Source organism: Tauraco erythrolophus, chromosome 27, assembly GCF_009769465.1.
Source record: "Tauraco erythrolophus isolate bTauEry1 chromosome 27, bTauEry1.pri, whole genome shotgun sequence".
NCBI classification, from domain to species: Eukaryota; Metazoa; Chordata; class Aves; order Musophagiformes; family Musophagidae; genus Tauraco; species Tauraco erythrolophus.
In genome coordinates this window covers 458,146-477,725 of record NC_141491.1, presented here as the reverse complement: position 1 = coordinate 477,725, position 19,580 = coordinate 458,146, and the positions used below count along the sequence as shown (strand labels likewise).

Below are 19,580 nucleotides of genomic sequence, written 5' to 3'. Positions count from 1 at the left end.
ACACAGTGTGAGGTTATTGCATGTTTGTAATCGTAATAAGTTTCTCAGCTCTGTCCAAGCCCATCAAGTTTTCCTGTACAAATGGGATAATTAACACTGATTGCCTTTAAATTAAAATTCTCTGTGATGCAGTATTTGGTTCAAAATGCCTATGTTGCTAAGAATATTATTTCTGTACAGATTTATTTCCACTCTTTTTAGCTTTCTAAATTCTGGAATGCTTTGTTTTTCAAAGCCAAAACTTCAGACAGCAGGAAAAGAGGCAGCTTTACCCTGAGAATGGATTCTTTTTGTTTAAAGGTGTGACTTTTGCATCTAGAACAGGAAAGTGCAACTTTGTAGGGAAAAAAAAAAAAGGACAGAGCACAGAACTGATGATTTTGAGTCTGACTTAGGAAATGCTCCAAAACTACAAATCAAAGACTTGTGGCTGTGGCACTATTTTAAAGCAAAGAGCACTTTCTCTCCAAGTACATGTTTTAGTCTTTTAACCCTTGATGCTGACGCCGAGTTCTGATGGTAAACTTCTTAAATTGTAAGGTCACTGTTTCTGATGAAGAGCTTTTCAATAATAGTGACCAACCATGAGTTTATCCTTCAGAAAATTTTAAAACACAGAGTTAGAACTACCAAGTAGTTCGTTGTGTTCCGTCATTTACAGGCAGCAACTGGCATCCACTCAGGGGATAAAATCTGCTCAGAACTCTCTCCGTGTCTTTCCTCCAGAGAGCTGGAAAATGGCTCTTAACATCTCACTGCTCCAACCTGCCCAGCGCAGGGACATCAGTGAATTAGCGCGTGGCGCGGAAACAGCCCATCTGCCAACCGCCAGCTCTGTTCCGCGCCATCGCCACGCTCCTGCCCGGCTGCCTTCGGCTCTCGCGCCGAGTTAGCGTGGCCCTGAGGGGGGCGGTTAAACATGGCCTTTCCTGTCTTCTCACGAGCTGCTGCTGAGGTCTTCTCGGCGACCAGCATTTACGAGCTAGAAGAGAGGGAAGCAGTGAGGCCACCTCCAGCACGCTCCTTGCTAAAGGCTAGTTAAGCTCGGAGTGATTTCCGCAGCGATGAAGGGTGTTTATCCCAATAGTTACCTGGAATCACTCCTGGCCCTCTTGTTCACGGAAATCTCCTGCGTCTGAGGCAGAAACACAGAAAAGTGTGAAGGAGCCTCTGGAGACCGTCTGGTCCAGCCCTCAGTCCAAAGTGGTTGAGCAACTTGGGTAGATCAGCAGCGGTGGAGAGGAGAAGGGCTTTGTTGCCTCTTGTCTAATCATATATTTCTGATTGAAATCTTGCTTGCTGTACTCTGATTTTTGGTATGTAGTTCTGGGCTTTTTCTCTTCCTCCTTCAGGTTTGGCTCCTTCCAGTCTGTGTCCCTACGTGAAACCTGAGCAACATTAAGGGCTTTCAGTGCTTTTCTTGGTTTTTCCTTAAAGACTTGGTAAATCTGCATGTCTTGTGTTTCATCTCTTCCTATTATTAGAGTGCAAAGCTATGAATAACCTCAGCTTTTCGCTGTTTTCAGTTTTCTTTAGCGTAACGGTTTCAGGTCGTTTGGTTTTCTTGTACTAAACAATGTAGGTCAGGGAGTTTGTGTGTTGCAGTTCTGCTGTGCAGGCTCTGCAGCCGTGCTGACACGAGACCATGTCAGTCCCGCAGAGGCCACGCCAGCAATTCTAAGCACAAGTTTTTTTCTGAAATTGCACCCTTATAGTTGTTGTAGGTTGTAGAGCAATGCAGTATAGCAAACTGACTGAATAAGACTTTGAGAGTATGCCACTACATAATCTTTTTTAAATTGAAGATTTTGTATAACGTCCTGGAACCTCAGTAGTATGTGAATATCTAAAATATTTAGTGATTGGGGATTTTTTTGTGATCATTTAGTTAAATCTCTCGCTCTTCACTTCCAGGTGATTGGGATAGTTATAATCCATCTTCGTCAAATGTAATATATGAAGAACAGTCACCATTATCTTCATCTTCACATTCTGCTTCCCCATCTGAAGTGTGTTATTTACCAGTACCAGGAGAAGCTTTAACGAGAGTTCAGCTGTCTGAGAAACTGGAGCAAGCAAAGAACACTGTGCCTGAAAAGATAAGCACTTTAACTGAAAACCAGTTTGAGATGAAGCCTCAGTCTTCTCCCCAGAGAGCAAAGAGCAGATGGGAATGTCCCTCCAGCCCTGGGTTTGAAATCACAAAAGGGAGTTTGGAAGTAAGGACCAGAAGAGACAGATCTGCAAGTCCAGAAAAGTTAGGGGCTGCTGAGGGACACCCTCGTACAGGATTCCACAGCCCCAGAAAAGGGGATCCTGAAAAAACCTACGGCAATCTCTCACATAAATCTGACAGTTCCAGAAGGAGCGAGAGTAAACCCACAGAAATAGGGATGAACAATAGTAACGGTAACAAAAAAGAGTATTCCAGTGGAAGTCGAGGCAGGTCTGCCAGTCCCCAGAAGCATCTCAGTAAGCAAGGAAACGCAGAGACAGTAGGCAGGTTCCAGGAGTATCAGGATAGAACAACTGGTGGTGATAAGACGAGTGTTGAGCAGTTGAAAGGTGGAAATGGCAGAACAGGAGTCACCAGGAAAGACACAAAGCAGAAAACTTCTGGCAGGACGGAAGGGCGGTCTCCAGAGCGACAATATGCAGCATTTGATGTGAATAATCTTCCGTTCGGTGACTCCAGGAGAAACATATCTGAAGGCAAAAAAATAAAGTCAAGCTCTGGAGGGCCAAGTTCCAGCAGATACAAAACTTCCAGTCTTTCCAATATTCCATTGCTTTCTGTGGAGAAACAAAGAAGGCTTGAAACACAGGAGGCGGTTACGCTGAGCAGACAACACGGAGAGAGACACGTGGAGCTGCCCGATGAAACCAAAGAGGATGGAATTTCCAAGTCTGAGAACAGTTCTCCAGTCAAGAAAACCCCGATAACTCCTGGGCCTTGGAGGGTACCGAGCGCGTACAAAGACACCCAGGCCGCTGGCGTGACCGAAAAACGGGTCTGACGGACACTTCTTTTTTTGGAACACGTTTCAATTACGTTCTAATAATGGTCGTTTAAAAGCATCGGTTCTTTTCACGAAGTTGTCGGGTTTTTTTTCAGAAACTGGTTAGAGAGTGGAAAGTATTTGATTCGCTCTTAAATTATCTAAGCTGCATGAAGGACCTTTCGGATTGCTGAAATGGAACTCCTCCGGACGCTGCTGTCCCGTCCTTCCGAAGGCGGCGAGCTGCTGCTCCCAACGTTGCGCTGCTGCGGCTTTCTCGGGTGGTGTGTGAGTTTCTGAGCAGAATTATTTAATGCCTGTATTGCCAACACGGTCACGACTCACTTCTCGTTCCTGTGCCAAGTCAGCTACTGTATCCCATCGATCGAATCCTTCTCATGCGTATTCCAGTCACCGAAAAGGCAAGGTTTTGTTTGAAATGGGTATTTTCTCAAGAGCACGTTGCATGTTTGCGTAAGGAAGTACACATGTTCTTACTGGTTCAGTAAGAAGATGGGTGAGTTGGGTCTGTCAATTGCAGGGCAGCAAATGAGTCACTGATGCTGTTCAATTGATGTTTTTTTCTTAAATTTTTATACCTAATACGGACTTGTGTAGATAAAAATGATATTTGGCATAATCAATGTTTTGTAATTTTGCTTTTCATGAACACAGCAAAATTGCTTTATTTTCTGGATTCATAAGGATGCTTAGAACAACTGTTTGCAAACATTTGTCTGAGAAAATTCTGGATTCTGTTAAATCACGTAATTCCTTTGGTTTCACCTGTGTCATCCGTGGCGTTCTTTGTAAACATGAGCAATGAGTGCACGTTTATCTTTGGCCTCGTTGTGGTGCTCTGTACCGAAGTCCCATCTTTAATGATTTAATGCTCGTTAGGAATCAGATTGTTCCCTTTTAGAGGTAACAACTGACCTTTGGGACAGAACCAGCTGCCGTAGCAGCTTCGTAAATGAAGTTCTTGCCTGTGTATTTTAGAAGTCTCCCATGTTTACTTGGAATGTGGGATCTGTTCCGCGTGCTCAGCGGGATGATGCACAAGGGTAGGTGGGACTTGGGATCTAGTGGTGGGGCCGTAACTCGCGTTTCAAAAAGAGGAACGTTACCACCAGAACCTACTGGGGCGTCAGTCCCCCAGAACAGCAGACTGCATAAAGTCAAGCGTTCTGTTTTCCTCACAGTTTTAGGCATGATGTCCTGCCGTGTTCGGTGTTTAACGGCTGCCCAGTTTGCAGGAGGAGAAGGAAGTGGAAAAGGTCAGGCTTTACTCACTCCTGTTAAAACTCCAACTGCTACAATTTGCTGTTTGAAAGCGAGTCTCTCGTTTTGGCTTTGAAACATTTGATGTTTTTCAAGCGTACTGAAGCACAGTGCATCAGTCCCCAGTTGAGTTCTTTAGCAGTACAGACGACTCCTCAAACAGCTTTTTAAACAGAGACTTGGAAAATTAAATAGGCTTTAAGGCAGATCTGAACTGTGCTCCGCTGCTTGACATTGGATGATCGTGGAGATTTGCTGTGTAGCATAATACGTACAAATACTCCATGTTGTGGGGTATGACTGTGAAAATATTTAATACTTGGAAGTAGCCTGTGTAGATATCACCCGTGTATTCTGGACAAGGACTGTTCTATGTTGTCGTATGCACTTCCCCCACCACCGAGTACCGTAACAAATTAAGACGTTTAACGCAAAGATGAATTAGCACCACTGAAACTCCTTCCCTGTCATCAACTACCCCTATATTTTTTCTATATGTTAATGTGACCTGATTTAGTGTCTTACCTCTGTGTGATTTCTCCTTCCATAGAACTTGTATCTGTACTTCCTGTATCAGATGACTTAGCAATGTGGCCTTGGAATGCTAAGCAATGTATGGATGTACTGGGTGTAAATGTTTATATATTGTACAGCACCTTTATACATACTTCTGAGGTTCTGACTAGAGAGAGACCTGTAAATCGCTCATTATTTTTTATATAGATATTAAAAAGAAACTCCAGTTCATGGCCTGTTGGTTCTGCACTGTATAAAATAGATTATTTGTGACTTTCAGTGGTGTGATACTTTAAACAGCTAGATCTGACCCAGGTTTTACCCACAAACATAATGCTCTTCTGGAAAACAAACACAATTTATTACTGGAAATTTCCTTGACTCCCTGTTCAAATCACAAATGTTTGACAAAGGTATTATAAAAATCATCACATCATGTAGAAACAGTTGTTAATGATGAAATACTTGTACTGAGATTTATTTGTACATTTTGATATAGAAAATTGTCATCTCCTTTTCCATCCTACAACTTTTCCTTGTACAGAAAATAGCTGTAAACAATTTACTACCAAAAATTCTTATGCCATCTTACCCCTTATGTGAAAGAATGAAGCTATGAAAAGTTGCTCAGTTTTTGCTTTTTTCATTACTAATAAATACAAGATAGTAGAGTCAGTTAAGGAAAATGTAAGTTTAACAGATGCCTGCGAAACACTTTGTTTCTCTCCCGTGCCCTTTCTGAACATGAATCTCCTTTGGGGTGAGGAAGCCTTTGCTTTGCCACGTCTCTTCCACTGAGCTGGTTCTCAGAACAGATTCTGCCTCAGGTGTTCCCGTGTAAGGCACGACGGCAGCGCGGAGCTGCAACAGCTTCTCACAGCGCGGAGCAAAGCTGGTTGTCAGGAAAAGACACGCCAGGATGCCCTGGGACAGGGGCCCAGCAGCACTGCAGCCTTCCGGGGAAGGATCCTACAGCTGATAAGTGCTTTACTTGTGGTTTGTGTTGTAAGGGTGTTTCAGACCATGATCATTTATTCGCAGAAGACCCACCACAAGCCAGCCGGCACGAGCCTGTTGTGTCGCTTAACTGTCAACGTGGAGGCAGGACTCCTCTGGTGCAGACGGAATTTCCCTGCATCCTGCAGTGGTTCGGGATAGAGGCAAAGCCTCGAGCACACTGAGCTTTTCAGAAATGCTCTTCAGCACATTCAGATAAATGCACCCAAGCGTGCTCAGTCTGAGCGGAGCTCTGATGAAGGATGCACAAACTGAAACGTTTCAGTGTAGCTCCAGAGTGCTCTGAACAGGACGCTGCTAACTGACACAGGAGGCCTGACTCCTCACCTGTCACAGGCACAGGATTCCAGTTTTACAGAAACAAGGCAGCTGTAGTAATCATAGGAGTCTCTCCAGTGGCAGCTCTCACATGGCTTTTAGTGTTTGATGCCTTACACCGTGCGCGCAGTTTCTCTTATTTTCAGTGCCAGCTACTAGAATGTGGCCCCTGCATTCTGATTTGCTGTGTGTGCCATGGGATGACGGCATTGATTAGGCCAGTTTATTCTGGGTGCTGTAGAACAGTAAAGCAGAGGGAGAACTGTTGATGCATACACTGAGAATCTGTTCCAAAAAAATCCTAATTACAGATTTCCGCAGTTTGAGAGCACCTCTGCTTTTTGCCCAAGCTGTTGGTTATCTCTGCCGATCTGTCCTGGTGGAGGGAGCCGAGTGCTGATGTCTGGTCAGTTCATGGTTTAATTTTCCATAACTGAAAAGAGAGATGGAGAGCGAGTATGGGGCTGAATGCTTTTCGTCCACAGGTAAGACTTGATCTCCTTGGCCCATCCTGCACCGAGTGCTCTGCTCAGGGAGCTCTGATTGAACTGTGAGCCACAGGAGGAGAAAGAACCCAGGATTCTAACAGCTTTAGGCGGGCACCAAAGACCTCAACAGGGCTGAAATTTGTCAGAACCTCCCCCCCGAACTGGCTCAGGGAGCCAGAGATCCATTCAGCATGGTCTCTTCTCTGACTTACCGTCTAGGAGGAGCCCAATTCAAACCTGTGACCTTTCTCCTTGGGTGGGAGGAATTTGGCAATGGTACCAAAGTCACCCTGTAAGATGTTTCCGGTTAAGTTCGGATGGGAGTTGTACTTACTCTGATATTGAATCCTAGAAGATCACTTATAACCCCTGAGACAGCAGAGAGTATTACAACACGCGTTATGTTGTAGATTAATGGATTCATGGTCAGTCCATACAGCCTAAATGGAGTATCTAATTCCTGCAGTTGAAAGGGGAGGGGAAAAAAAGTCCATTAGGAATTAATCTTCTGCCTTGTAGCTTAATCCTGGCTCTCTGGCAGACTTTGCTAACCAAAGTATCCTTACTGAAATGTAGGTACGGAATTTCCCACTCTATTTCAGGCCTCCCAACCATGCTGAACCTGAAAAGTTTCCTTCATGGCAACACCAGCTGCATAACGAGGGTTTGACACAACAGGCTGGACAATTTGTCTGGACTACTTTATGTGGCTCTCAGACTGTGCTCTTTCTTTTCCAAATATCTACTCTGCTACTGTCAACAAGCTTCCCCATGGAAGCTGCTGAAGGAAAATGAGATTCAAGCAGTAAGGAGACACGCTGTGTTCACACTAGCCTCTGCTCTCACTTACCTAAATCGCAGCAAGCTGCTACTCATCAAATGTTTGCAGCACTAATTAACCACACCAGTCTTGTATTGCTTGATCTTGTGCCATGGCTACAGAAGCCCAGAAAAACTCCCTTGGGGAGAACCAACTTACCTAATCAAGAGACAATAGAACAGGAGTCGTCACCATTTAGCAACTGTATGCTTTTAGGGAGAGTGGCTTACCTTCAGCAGCTTTGTAGATAGTTTCAAAACATTGTTTACTAGGGACAGCTGTTCCTTCTTGTTTGGCTTCTTCTCCATCTTTAGGTATAAGTTTATCTGTGATGGACATTACAGACCAGATGTTAATATTCCAGAACTGGCCTCCAACTAATTTCCAACCAAGGGAAACTAGAGCCATTTTTTGCAGTCTGCTGGCACTCCTAAAGAAGGGATGCATCCCCAGGCAGAGGAATTTAGCAGTGATATCATTCTTTTTCTGATTGGCTAACGTTAACCCAAAGACAAAACTAGAATTTGAGTCTGTCCAAATGTTTAACAGCTTGTCCTTCCCCCGCTGTATTGCCTTCTGTCCAGCACAAGTGTTGATTTCTAATTTTTAAAATTTGATTCCAGTATTTTTTAAACTGGTTTGAACTGTAATAACTATATCCAAACAAGCCACAAAACTGAAGGGAGAATAAGCTAAATGGAGATACCTGCTCAGTGAGCAAGATTGAAATATTACTGTATTTCTTGTTGGTTTCAGAGCCCAAAGATGCCAGGCGGAGTAAAAAGAGAAGAAGTGCTGCCTCCCAAATTAGGAACTCCCAGTTATAAGGTGCATTCAGAAATGTTTTGTGACCCTTAAGAACCTGTATTTAAAAAGAAATGCCAACGTCAGTAACACACCTGTTGTTTGGCAAAGTGCAAGAGCATTGCCCTTACTCCTCTTTCAGAACAGACACCTGTGCTCGTAGCTACCGGCGGTTTTTTCCCATGAAGTGTAACTCAGTCATGTAACCAGGCTAAAGTAAAAGGTCTTGTTTCTAACCTGGCCTTAGCTTGGCATTTGATTTTTTTTCTTTCTGCTTAGAAAAGGACACTTGTTCTTTCTCTTTCCTCCCACTTAACTGGCAGTAAAACATCTTTCATGTGTGCTTGTCCCAGGGGCAGTCTTAGACCACCGCAGCCATGCCAGCTGGGTCTGCCTATCCTGGTATGTGCCCACTGGGTCTACTACAGCAGGACTGGGATTGTCTTTACTTCTTCTAGAAACCTGTGGCTTACAAAAGCAATCAGAGCAGTGAGTCAGGAGCTACTGATCATCTGTCTTACTGCTACCACAACAGCATCCTCAGGGTATGACAGAACTTGCCTGAACACTGCAATGAATCTGCCAAACCCAAAGAAACCAAGGAAAGAGCTCTGGCATTAACACTGCTTACTGTAGCAGAAGGTTTAGTGAAGGATTACAAGGTGTAAGGAATAGTTATTGACCTGCTTCTCAACAACAGTGGTTAAAGAAGGTGCTGCAATCAGCCCTCTTAAATGGAACCTCCTGTGAACACTTGAGGTACTCAGGCAGAGAGTCCTTTCCTTTGTGCACAAAAGCCTGTGTCCTGAATTTTTCCTAATGATTATAAAAACCCCAGACATTCCCCCGCAAACAGAGAATGAACATCTATTGCCAACTAAACAAAGCTTTTAAAAAATGCAAACTCCTCCATACTACATAGGAAACAAACAGCTACAGTTCAAGCACTTTGCAGGTTGGCAAAAGAAAAACCTCCAGTACTTTGGGGGTTTTCCCCTACTTCTTAAAAAAAAAAAGTTAAAATCTCACCTGGGCACAGCATATAAAAGCAATGGAAAGCGCCAGTAAGAAGACTGAGGATACCACAACATCCACGGACCGCTGGGGGCCTCGCCTCTGCGGAAACACACACGGAGTCAGGGTAGGGGGTGGGTCCTGGGGTGGGTGCCAGGCTGTGATGCCAACGCTCGCCACAAACAGCTGCGATCGTGCAACGAGTCCATGAGGAACAGGCCAGGTACCCAGAGACTTGGCTACACCCTCCGTACTAAATCAAATCTTGGAGCAGAACTCACCTTCAGATAGGAACGAAGGGATAACCAGATCTTAATGTTTTCTACCTTCTTGAGTCTGAAGTGGGGAATTTCATATTTCCTGGCTTTCCGAGCAGATGTAATGTGACTAAACAGCTTGGCAAACAAAAACCTCTGCAAATTAAAAACAAAAACACACACACGAACATAAATTAGTCTGAAATAAAAAACTACTGGGATTGCTTAGTAGTAACTGGCAGGAAAGGGCAGCCCTGTAGCACGCTGGGGCAGCCTGACGGGCCCTTGGTGCATCGCCTCTCCGGTAAATAGCAGTGGTCAGCGTGTGTATGGAGAGGTGGAACTGCTGTTGCTACGCAAGATTAACCGCAGCGCTCTCGTAAACCAGTAACTCACACCAGCCTGCCTACCATGCACCACCTACAGCCATTCTGACAAAGCTGCTGCCCACAGGCATGAGGGAGCTAAACAAGATGCAGCCAACTGTCTACTGCTCCATCTCCAAACAGGCCAGCTCAGCAGTGTTCTCCTCTTCACAAACAGCTCCATGGTGGTGGTCACTCCCACACGGAGTGCCATTTCAAGATGTTTAAAGGTTATTTTTTTCACCTGGGGACAGGGTAAGCAGGGGGAGAGCAGGAGTCAGAAAGGGTGTTGACAGGTTGAAGTTTGTGACTGATGAACATTGTCTTACCAGACTCCTCCACCTAAACTTCTGGGACATCTTACCAGCTTTGACACTTCAGCTTGCTGAGACATGCTTGCCTTGCCAGTGTCTTCTATGCTAGGCAGCATGGTTTTGGCAGAACACGTGCTCTAGGGTTCATAAAAGGCAACGGTGCATTTGAACCTACCTGTTTGTATGTTCTCTCAGCAACACACATCATGAAGAAGAACATCCAGGTTAAGCAGAGTCTTTCAAGGAAGTTGATCGCAGACAAAACTATGACAGGGGTGCTAGCAGGTGCTCCACAAAAGATGTGCAAAAGCTCCTTTAGAGAAACAGAGCACAGCTGCTCCAGGTTGTCTGTGCGGAAGAGTCTGTAGAGGAATGGAAGGAATGCTAATCCAATGGTGATGACATTTCCCAGCATTTGGTACCCAACTCCTTGCTGGTAGGCATTAACCTGGCAAGCAGGAACAAAAACAGGATGCTTACCTGGGTTTCTGCATCAAGGAAAAGGAATGCTGTTGTGGCAGCATTAATTCAATCAAGCATTCAGTTCCCCTTCCCTTCAAAGGACACAGCCTAAAATAATTCCACTCATTTCAGTCCAAAACCAACAACAATCAATCAGTCAATAAATAATAAAATCACCACTTTTAGCACACTGCAGAGACACGGCCAACAATAATCGGCACTCATTAGCCTTCAACAGGACTTCCTTAATTTTAGGTTATGCAAGGTTTAAGAAAGAACATTTGGGACAACTGTATTTGCAGTTGAGGAGGGACTAGTTTTGTACTGCCCTTCATCTGTGCATGCACAGCTATTTTCAGGCTTTTTGGAGGTGGTTTTCAAGTGCGATGGAGAGAGGCTGCAATGCCTTACAGCCGCCTTACCCTGCTCATGATAATCCCACTGATCTCCAGCACGGACATGTCCACCTTCTTACAGTCATTCCCTTCCCAGATCAGCGCGCTCACTTTTGCAGACGCTGGACTTGTATTCTGCAGCCAAAATAAATGGTTCTGTAAAAGACAAAAGAATGCAAAAGGCATATAATTTATTTCTGGCCAGCTGTTAAACAATGCTTTTGCCTAGAAAGTATGTAGATTGAGAGGGGGATTCCAAATTTGGAATTAGTAGTGGTCCAGATAACACTAGGGGGAGGAGGGAGTTGATGACTGGTACTATTTAGATCATTCCCGACTGCCATGTGATTAGCACGGTTGGCAGAACGGGCTCATCTGGCATTACGTCACTCACGTTATACCAACAGCATTCAGATTGGGGCAGGCAGGGAAAAGAGAGGCACCTGAAACGAGGAGGAAAAAGCGACAAGTGGGGGCAGCAGAAATCTTTCGTAATATTCTCAGCTACTGGACACAATCAACAAACCTGCTGGAAAACATCTTCCTTGGAATCCCTCCTGGCACCCCTCACAGTCACTTCCTCGCTGTCGCTGGTGCAGGACGAGCGGCACTCCGGCCCGTGAAGCAGATCATCCCAAAGCATGTCTTCTGTCTCCGAGTCATGGCGAGTGCTTTCCGAGTCCCTCCGGGTCACGCTGCAGCTCCGAGATCCCACACTAGTGCAGGACCTCGAGTCCTTTGCAGATGAGCAAAATTCACACAGCGCAGCCCCTCGCCCAGTTTGCAGAACCACCTCCCCCCACCATCAGCCTCCTGGGGCAGCTGAGCACTCCCAGTGGCTCCCACCCGACACAAACTGGTAAAGACAACATTACTGGTGACAGCTTTTGCAACCAGCCTTTCTACGTGTGAGGTCACCCAGGCAGCATTAGTTCCCCACCTCTGTTCCCAACTTTACAAAATAAAATTTGACTTCTTCTAGTGCAAAAGTTTTCTGGCTTTTGCATAATCTATTTTAAGATCTAATTTATATTTCATATTTATTTAGATATTTTTATATTTGTAATTTGATATTAGTATATTTTATTTCTATTTTATTTTCAGGTCAGCTGAGTGGCGGGGGGAAGATAGTAATGAAGTGAATGAGTATACATCACGGAATAGATTTATTTCTTCATTTTAAAATAAAAAATTATTAGCATAAAAGCTACAATACAGTGCTGCCTCCCCAGTTCAACAAGAGCTACTAGAGGCACCGGGGCCCACACTACACTGCCCATAAAGTGATTTGTTTGGCTGGTTGGTTTGGTTTTGTTCAATGAAGCAGCGTACTCACAACCGTGACCAAAGTTTACAAAGCTGAGACAAGCAGGCAGGGCAGCCACACCGCACGCCTGCAGCTGCTGAGGCATTATGGTTTAATAATGGTCTGTTCTGCTGGGGAGGATGTCCCTGCACTGGCCAGGCTCATCAAAGCTCGTTTGAACTCATGACCATACCTGACCATACAACGTGGATTCTAGTTCAGACTCCACAACACTGTCAGAGTCTCTGGCACCTTTAAGGGCTTGCTTGACCTGTCAAAACCAAAGGAAAACCAGCTCACTATCCATAGCAAAAAAATGTGGAAAATGGCTTAAATTCAGCACGAGTACCTGTGAGACAGCCTGGTTCAGAGAAAGGAGGGGCCTCTTCTTCTCTTCATAGCTATTGTCACTGGAAGCCCCCTCTACGTTCTGGTGTAGCAAGACCCTTTGTGCCATTGCTTCAGCATCCTCCTCACTCGAAAGCTCATCAGAAACACCACCTCTGTTGGTGCAGTCATCCTAGAAATACAGCAGTAAAAATAAGACCAGGGCACCCATAAAGGACCAGCCTGAACCGCATCAAACCACAGGTTCAACGCCAGCGCTGCTGCAACACTGGCACATGTAGTCATCGCTCACTACCTGCAAAACCAGCAGGTCATTTCCACAAAACATGCAGAAACGGAATCCAGCTTAGCATCACAGACACATCACAAATTTTAACTCCCTACCACCTGCCACAGAGGTGATGAGAAGGAATCTTGGGTGTGGTGCAGTTGGACTGAGGACAGGGGCAGGAAGAGGCAGCAGCAGCCCTCAGCTATGCCTTACCAGCAGCCTTAAGCCCAGAAGAACAGATGCATCTACAAGTTGGTGGCTAGCAGACCCAAAACCATGAGCTAAGTCTCTCTACACCCAGCTCTGCTCCTCTCCAAATGCCTGGAAACAGAGGAGCTGGGATGGCTCAGCACTACGGTGTTCTCCACAGATTCCGATGTAAGCTCTTCGCAAGGGAGCGGACACCTTCCTGATCCAGAGGAGCCTCAAAAGTAACTCCACAAAGTTTCGTGTTTTAAAGGTTTCAACAGACCTCACAATGCTTTAACTCCGTCTCGCTCTGTCCCCAAGGGATGTTTCAGTCTTCATTTTCCTGCCTGCCCTCTGAGAGGATATTGTGGGGAACTGTTTGCAAGGCAAACTGGTTTACAGAACTGCTTCGGAAAATTGCTCAGATATTTGTTTTTAGTCATTATCAGCAGCCTTCCTTAACTGAACATCTTGTGATCTGAAGTCTCGACAACTAAACCAGCACTTTGGTAAAACAGACGTTTTCCAGGATTGTCTGTGTTCCACACACTTGACTATTGTAACAGATGAATCCCTTCCAGCCCTAACCATTCTATGATTCTGTGATTCTATGAAAAGATGCTGACAGTAAAGTATCAGCACCACGTCCAGCTGTTCTGTCAAGCAGCAGAAAGGGTTCTCAGGTTTCCTAGATGCAAGCAAAGACTAATAGAAGGGATTACCTTGCATTAGATCAAACCAGTTAAGCATCAACAAACTTCTGGGCACATACAGAACACAGTGAAATTTGCGACTTCAAGCGGATCTTTCCTGCCAGTACCTGATGGCTCTTTTCCCCATCGGAAAGTTTATTTTTCTCTTTGGAGTGCGACAGTCTGTATTCAGATCTGGCATGTCTGTGCTTAATGCCGTTACTCACAGCATTCACACCATTTTCTGTCTCAGTCCCCTTCTCAGCTACCAACTTTACTCTTCTCATCCTAAGAGAGAAAATACAATTAAAGGCTTTTATGTCAGTGGAAAACTCTTTGAGGAAAACATCACAGTCTCTTGCACTTGCCATACAGGTACAACATTAAACAACAGAGTTAAGGGAATACTTAATTGTCTTCTGCTGACAGGCTCTTTGTGTCCTGATTCTGTTGAAGAGGCTTTTATCTGCTTCACTCTCACTGGATGGTTCTTTTGTAACTCTAATAGTATCCTAAAACTTTTAAACCAAGAGGAAATTTTTTTTCTTGTTATTTGGAAAAAAAAATAGCTAAGAGCAATTCAGAAGACAAGAAGTCCTCATCAAGAGAAAGGACCTGTCAGTCGAAAACTCATCAAGAAACTCACCTGAGAAAACAGTGGAATACAATGAAACATCCCAAACAGTTTATCCTCCTTTTCCTCACGTTACTTTAGAAAAAGTAAGGTAGTAAAGCGGGACGACTATCCAAGCGACTTAAACTAGAAGGCACAATTGCTTCCGAAGATCAGGTAAAACAGTAACACGATTTGAGCACAGACATTCCAGAAAGGTCAGTTATCTGACAAATAAAAACAAGCTCCGACACCTTCTGCAGCTCATCTAATGCCGTCTCACCTATAGCGTGAGACATGGCATCATCTCCGAGCAAGGACATACCGAAATTCACGAGGAATCAGTCCCCTCCAGTATCAAGAGGGCTCTTAGTTCAAAAGAAACCAGCAGGCAGAAGCTGGGGATGTCAGTGACAGTTTTCATTCTGCCTTCCTTTTCCAGACTCCAGCTTGTTCACAGCGCCATTTCAAACACCCCAACCCCGGGAGATCACGTACCTCCGTCGGAAAAGCGTGCTAAACACATTGTTAAGCACGGATGCACGTTCAGGCTGCTCTTCTTTACTGTGCTTGTCAGGAGAAGACCAACTGTTCCCATCGACACCCACAGATTTGCGTAACTTCCTGATTTTTTAAAAAGAGGAGAAATAAATTTGCATAGCAAGCTATTTTTAGGTCTTTCTTAGAAGATCTGAAGCAGACTGGACCAGCCTTTTAGATGCTCGTTTTCTTAAGTCATGCAGACGGAATGCTTATCTCCAAATAACATAAATTTTGTTTGGATTAACAGAAGTTACAGATATACCCACAGGACATCAGTATATCACTAGTAAAGGATGCAACAGACAAAATCTGGACAAAATCTTTACCGTTGAGATCTAATGGAGGCAAAACTCTATCCACATCCATCATCCTGCGTTCACATACATGATGTCAGTGTTTAAACTGAGTCAGACACCTAACAGTTAAATATCTAGTAGATGAACTGTAACACACACATGAACAAATTGCCAGCAACGAGTCCACCACCATGTTCCGGTCGTCATTTCCCTGTTCTCAACACACATCAGCAATTCCTGGCAGTTAATGCCAAAGCAGGACACCAGACTGGTTTGCAAAACCCTGAGGATGCCTTTGTGCGCAGGGTGCCCTGCTCTGGCTGCAAAAAGAACCCACACTGAAGAGCCACAGAAGGCCCAACAGGCAGCTACACCAGACTGGCACAGCTGGGTAGACCTGCAGCATTGGCTTGGTCATGAGAAGATCACCAGCAAGACAGAAGACACTCACATTTATGGTTAAATAACATATTTACATAAAACCAGAAAATATTTACCCATTAACCTCCCCCATGAGCAATCCACCACATGCTTTGATGCCAGCCTGTCACCCCGCTCACCTCCTCCGCCGGCTGAGCCCGTTGCTTCCAGAGGGTTTGTTGACCTGGGTGGACACGATCTGGCAGTGAACAGTCCCCATCAGTAACATAAGGCACAGGGGTCCCACGACCTCACTCGCGTTCACAACGGGCACCATGAAATACAACACAACTGCTACGACTGAAACGGAGAAAACTGTATCAAACCCAAAAATTAAGAGCATGGCCCAGTTCCTCTGTCCTAAATATTCACTTTTACTCTTGTTTTCTAACTTCTGCCAATACTAGTGCCACACATCCTGAAATCTCCATTAAGCAGGTTTCAGACAGGACCCTTATGCTTTAGATTACGGACTACAAAAGGCCGTCACGTTCCTGGCAGAAAAGGCTCGTGGCACGGACTGCTGCTGCCCCTTACCTTGCATAACATAGAGCACCAGCAGCCACATAAAAATACGCTGGGAGGTAACCTGTATCCACCACTGGCTGAATAACGGAAAAAACACAACTCTCACAATTCCTTTCCGAGTTAGCGACGTCCAGGGAATTTCAGGCTTTGCTTTGGCAAATGTAGAGCCTTGGAATTAAAGGAAAAACAAACAAGTCATTAATTGCGAATTAGAAGAATTTCCTTATTTATGCCTCCCTCTTTGGCTGAGGCCAAAGCCTGGGAGAAGGCTGCAGTTCAGCAGGGCGGCAGCAGCCCAACTTGGGGCACTTTCCCCACCCCTGCAGCTCAGAACAAGCCCGTCTGAAAGCGGCCCCCCGTCTGCTGGCCCTTCCCATCGGCCCACCTCTGCTCCCACCGAGCCCTTACCGCGGCTTTTACCGAACCACCCGGAGCTCCTCCTGCCTCTGCTCCCAGCCGCAGTGCTCGCCAGCGCGGCACCTGCCCCGGCGGTACGGCCGGGGCCGCAGCCGCGCTCCGCGCCGCCGCCAGAGCCCAGTGACTCAGGCTGCGGGCGGCAGCCGGGCGGCCAAGCCGCGCACCGGCGGAGCGGGCGGCTCGGAACGGCACCGCGGCGGCGGCGCCCCCGGCCGCTCACCTCTGATCAGATCCACGTCGATCAGATCGGGCTGGATGTGGCCCTTCTTCTTAGGCTTGTGCCTGAGGCCCTGCGGGACCGACAGCAAAGGCCCGTGAGCCGCCGGGGGGCCGAGCTCGGGCCGCGGGAGCGGCGGCAGCGCCGCGGCCGCCGTTACCTTCATCTCGGTCTGCTCGATGGACTTCTCCCATATCTGCTGGTCGTAGGCCCCGACCTGCAAGGAGAGCGGGCTGAGGCCACGGCCGCGCCCGCGCCCGCCCGCGCCGCGCCGCACTCACCTTCTTCTGGTACCAGGAAATGGCGTCCCTGTCGCGGGAGGCCATGAGGCGCCGCGGGGCGCCGCGAGCTCGGGGCGGCGCGGCCCCGGCCCCGTTACCGGCGCCCGCCCGGGCCGCTGTTACCCTGGAGACCGCCGCAAGCCCGGTGCTCGACTGCTGCGCCTGCCCCGCCCCGCCCCCGCCCAGGCAGCACTGGGAGAGCGCCGAGCGCGGCTCCGCCCCGCCCGCCGGAGCGGAAAGAAGCAGCCAGGCAGTAAAGGACAAAATCAGACTTTGTTTATTAAAAAAATACTTTACAGGAAAAAACTCTATGCATTCCGTTGGACTATTTTACAAAGAAATCGCTTAACAGTTCGACACTCGTGTACAGCCCGCTACCGACAAGTGCACCGCGTTAGCGCGGCAATAAACCGAGCGCACCGGCCCCCCGGCGCGGGCACGGCCCGCCGGTAACGCGCACCGCAGGAACAGCGGCAGCGCCGCCCGAAGGCGAATGGCATCGCGAGCAGCGGCACGGCGCTCCCCACGCGCGGGGTGCGGGACGCCCGCAGCGCCCCGCGGACACCGCGGCCCGGGCCCCCCGGGAACACACAGCGCGAGCAGAAACGAGCGCCCCTCCGGGCGCCCCGCGGCGCGGGCAGAGCTGCCAGCCACAGTCTCGGAGCGCATCGCTCGGTGATTCGGGCCTAGAACGGCAGGGGCTGCGCCAGGCTGAGGGCTCTGACAACCAGCCTCGTCCCGGGGAACTGAACCGCAACATGCAGGAAAACCGACGGAGCACAGCAGAGAGCCCTTTTTCCCTATGGCAAGATCTATACCTGGGAAAAGTTCGGATTACAAATCCCCTGAGAACACTTCACTGAGTGTCCCACCCTCCTGGAAGAGAACGTGGCAAGTACCTGCGCATCTGAAGGAGAGAGGGAACCGAAGCCAACGGAGTTCAGCTGTGACTCGCGTTCTGCTCGCCCGCTTTTGGCACTACGGGGCCGCTCACCTTCAGCCCAAGCAGCGCTTTAACCAACAGCACGTTATTTGAACAGAAGCCTGAGGCCAAGCCCCACATCTCAAAGCCCATCACCCTTCACAGACAGCGCGTGGGCAATGAGCAGTTGTCTCCGGCACAAAGCAGGAGGGTTTTCTCGGTACCCACTCGCCCACATGCCACAGGGCAGATCCTCATAAATGGAGAACTGAGGATTCACAGTAACTGACCAGTGCACTCACTTATGAACTGTTCATTATCTCTGGGTACTACTGAGAACTACTACAACCACCCGTGAAATCTGTCAAAGTTGGATTATCTCATGATGCAGGCTGTTTCAGGAAATTCCAGAGAAATTCACACAGCCAGCTACTTAACATGAGAGCTACTCAGAAATATTTACTTGGACCTACCCAGAGATTTGTTTTGCTCAGCAAACACTAAGTGCTTGAACTCATTAGTGCCTTTCTAAGCAGCTATAGCTTATAAAAATCAGTATTCTACACGTCTTGTTCTGGAAAACATTTGCATCTTTCACATCGAGGCATTGTTCTACTTCTGCTCTGTTTTTTTCAGTGCATTTGAAGCAACCTTGAAACAACGGCTAGACAGTATAGCAACCAGCTGCACAAGCAATCCCTCCCATACTTTACACCCAGAATTGAGGTGGAGTTTCAAAGCAGTACGTCATTTTGGTTAAAGCATACCAAAAGTGATAATGTATTTACGCAACAGATTTTTATGAAGTTTGCTCCTCTCTTCCTCCATCTTCCAAGCACGCTAGAACAACATCAGCAGCATTCAAGCCATTTGAAGATACATTTCTGTATTTAAATCTGATATTAGATATTTAGTAACTGAACAGAACATAAAGAGAACATGATACTATTAGTCATGTCCCTCCATCCAAAGACGTAAGTCAGAGCATTTTCCTGGTATTTCCGGCTGCAGTCACAGATTTCACTAAAGCTACAGTTTGGAAAGCAACATGAGCCACTCTGGTCTTCTTCCTTTATCCATTTGCAAACATTCTGTTGGAATTTACAGAGGACTTCCAAATTGATTCCCTCTTCATTCTATTTCAACTTTCCTTATAAACCAGACAGGTTGGCATATGGGGGGCTCTTAATCTGTTTATTCTGCCTCTAGAGTTACGTTTGCAGACTCACTGTGGTTATCTGCAGGTTTGCCAGTTCCTGAGTGGTTGTACGCAGTGCTGGCTGCCAGGGAACGGCCACCTTACCGCTGCACCTCCACTGCCGTGACCAAAGAACAGCACACGTGAGAAGTTAAACGGGCACTTGGAAGACTAGCAGACTCCGTAAGAAGGAAAGAACACCCTCGGGTAACAGGATCTTTGAATGCAAAGGATGAACTGAAACCACTATTGCCTGTGAGGAATTTTACTTTGCACAACCCTTAAAGCT

At 46.8% G+C, this 19,580-nt stretch overlaps 2 protein-coding genes across 6 annotated transcripts in view; one reads left to right on the top strand and one right to left on the bottom strand.

The window, feature by feature from the left end:
* The window catches only part of MAGI3 (membrane associated guanylate kinase, WW and PDZ domain containing 3), a 64,744-nt gene extending 58,938 nt beyond the window's left edge, over nucleotides 1-5,806 (top strand). For 2 of the 3 annotated variants that reach the window (XM_086627438.1, XM_086627439.1), the window contains exon 21: nucleotides 1,915-5,806. In XM_086627438.1, the coding sequence (XP_086483564.1) occupies nucleotides 1,915-3,017 (1,103 nt within the window). In that variant the 3' untranslated portion in view covers nucleotides 3,018-5,806. Of the gene's footprint in view, nucleotides 1-1,352; nucleotides 1,459-1,914 lie in introns of those variants that run through there. The other variant, XM_086627440.1, reaches the window with a different exon arrangement.
* A 9-nt stretch (nucleotides 5,807-5,815) lies between these two features.
* On the bottom strand, nucleotides 5,816-17,216 carry PHTF1 (putative homeodomain transcription factor 1). Of its 3 annotated transcripts, none has more exons than XM_086627442.1 (18): nucleotides 17,172-17,216; nucleotides 17,051-17,107; nucleotides 16,894-16,963; nucleotides 16,266-16,424; nucleotides 15,869-16,028; nucleotides 14,968-15,093; nucleotides 13,985-14,144; nucleotides 12,706-12,876; nucleotides 12,550-12,627; nucleotides 11,577-11,786; nucleotides 11,078-11,206; nucleotides 10,369-10,641; nucleotides 9,539-9,670; nucleotides 9,273-9,359; nucleotides 8,146-8,301; nucleotides 7,670-7,765; nucleotides 6,954-7,079; nucleotides 5,816-6,564 (listed from the first exon to the last, which is right to left on the bottom strand). In XM_086627442.1, exons 1-18 carry the CDS (start codon nucleotides 17,214-17,216, stop codon nucleotides 6,544-6,546), a joined length of 2,256 nt encoding a protein of 751 aa, XP_086483568.1. In that variant the 3' UTR covers nucleotides 5,816-6,543. The 3 variants fall into 3 exon arrangements, with proteins under 3 accessions (XP_086483568.1, XP_086483567.1, XP_086483569.1); XM_086627443.1 differs by lacking the exon at nucleotides 5,816-6,564 and adding an exon at nucleotides 7,470-7,598 and having other exon boundaries at nucleotides 7,041-7,079; XM_086627441.1 differs by lacking the exon at nucleotides 5,816-6,564 and having other exon boundaries at nucleotides 6,573-7,079.
* Nucleotides 17,217-19,580: the final 2,364 nt, after the last annotated feature.

Excerpts from the sequence above, each read along its gene's own strand:
- PHTF1 (XM_086627441.1), bottom strand. The coding sequence starts at position 17,216 with ATGGCCTCCCGCGACAGGGACGCCATTTCCTGGTACCAGAAGAAG. Across the intron at positions 9,360-9,538 it reads CCCTTCGTTCCTATCTGAAG|AGGCGAGGCCCCCAGCGGTC; the intron begins GTGAGTTCTGCT and ends GTGTTTCCGCAG. Across the intron at positions 7,080-7,669 it reads TATCTACAAAGCTGCTGAAG|GAATTAGATACTCCATTTAG; the intron begins GTAAGCCACTCT and ends TTTCAACTGCAG.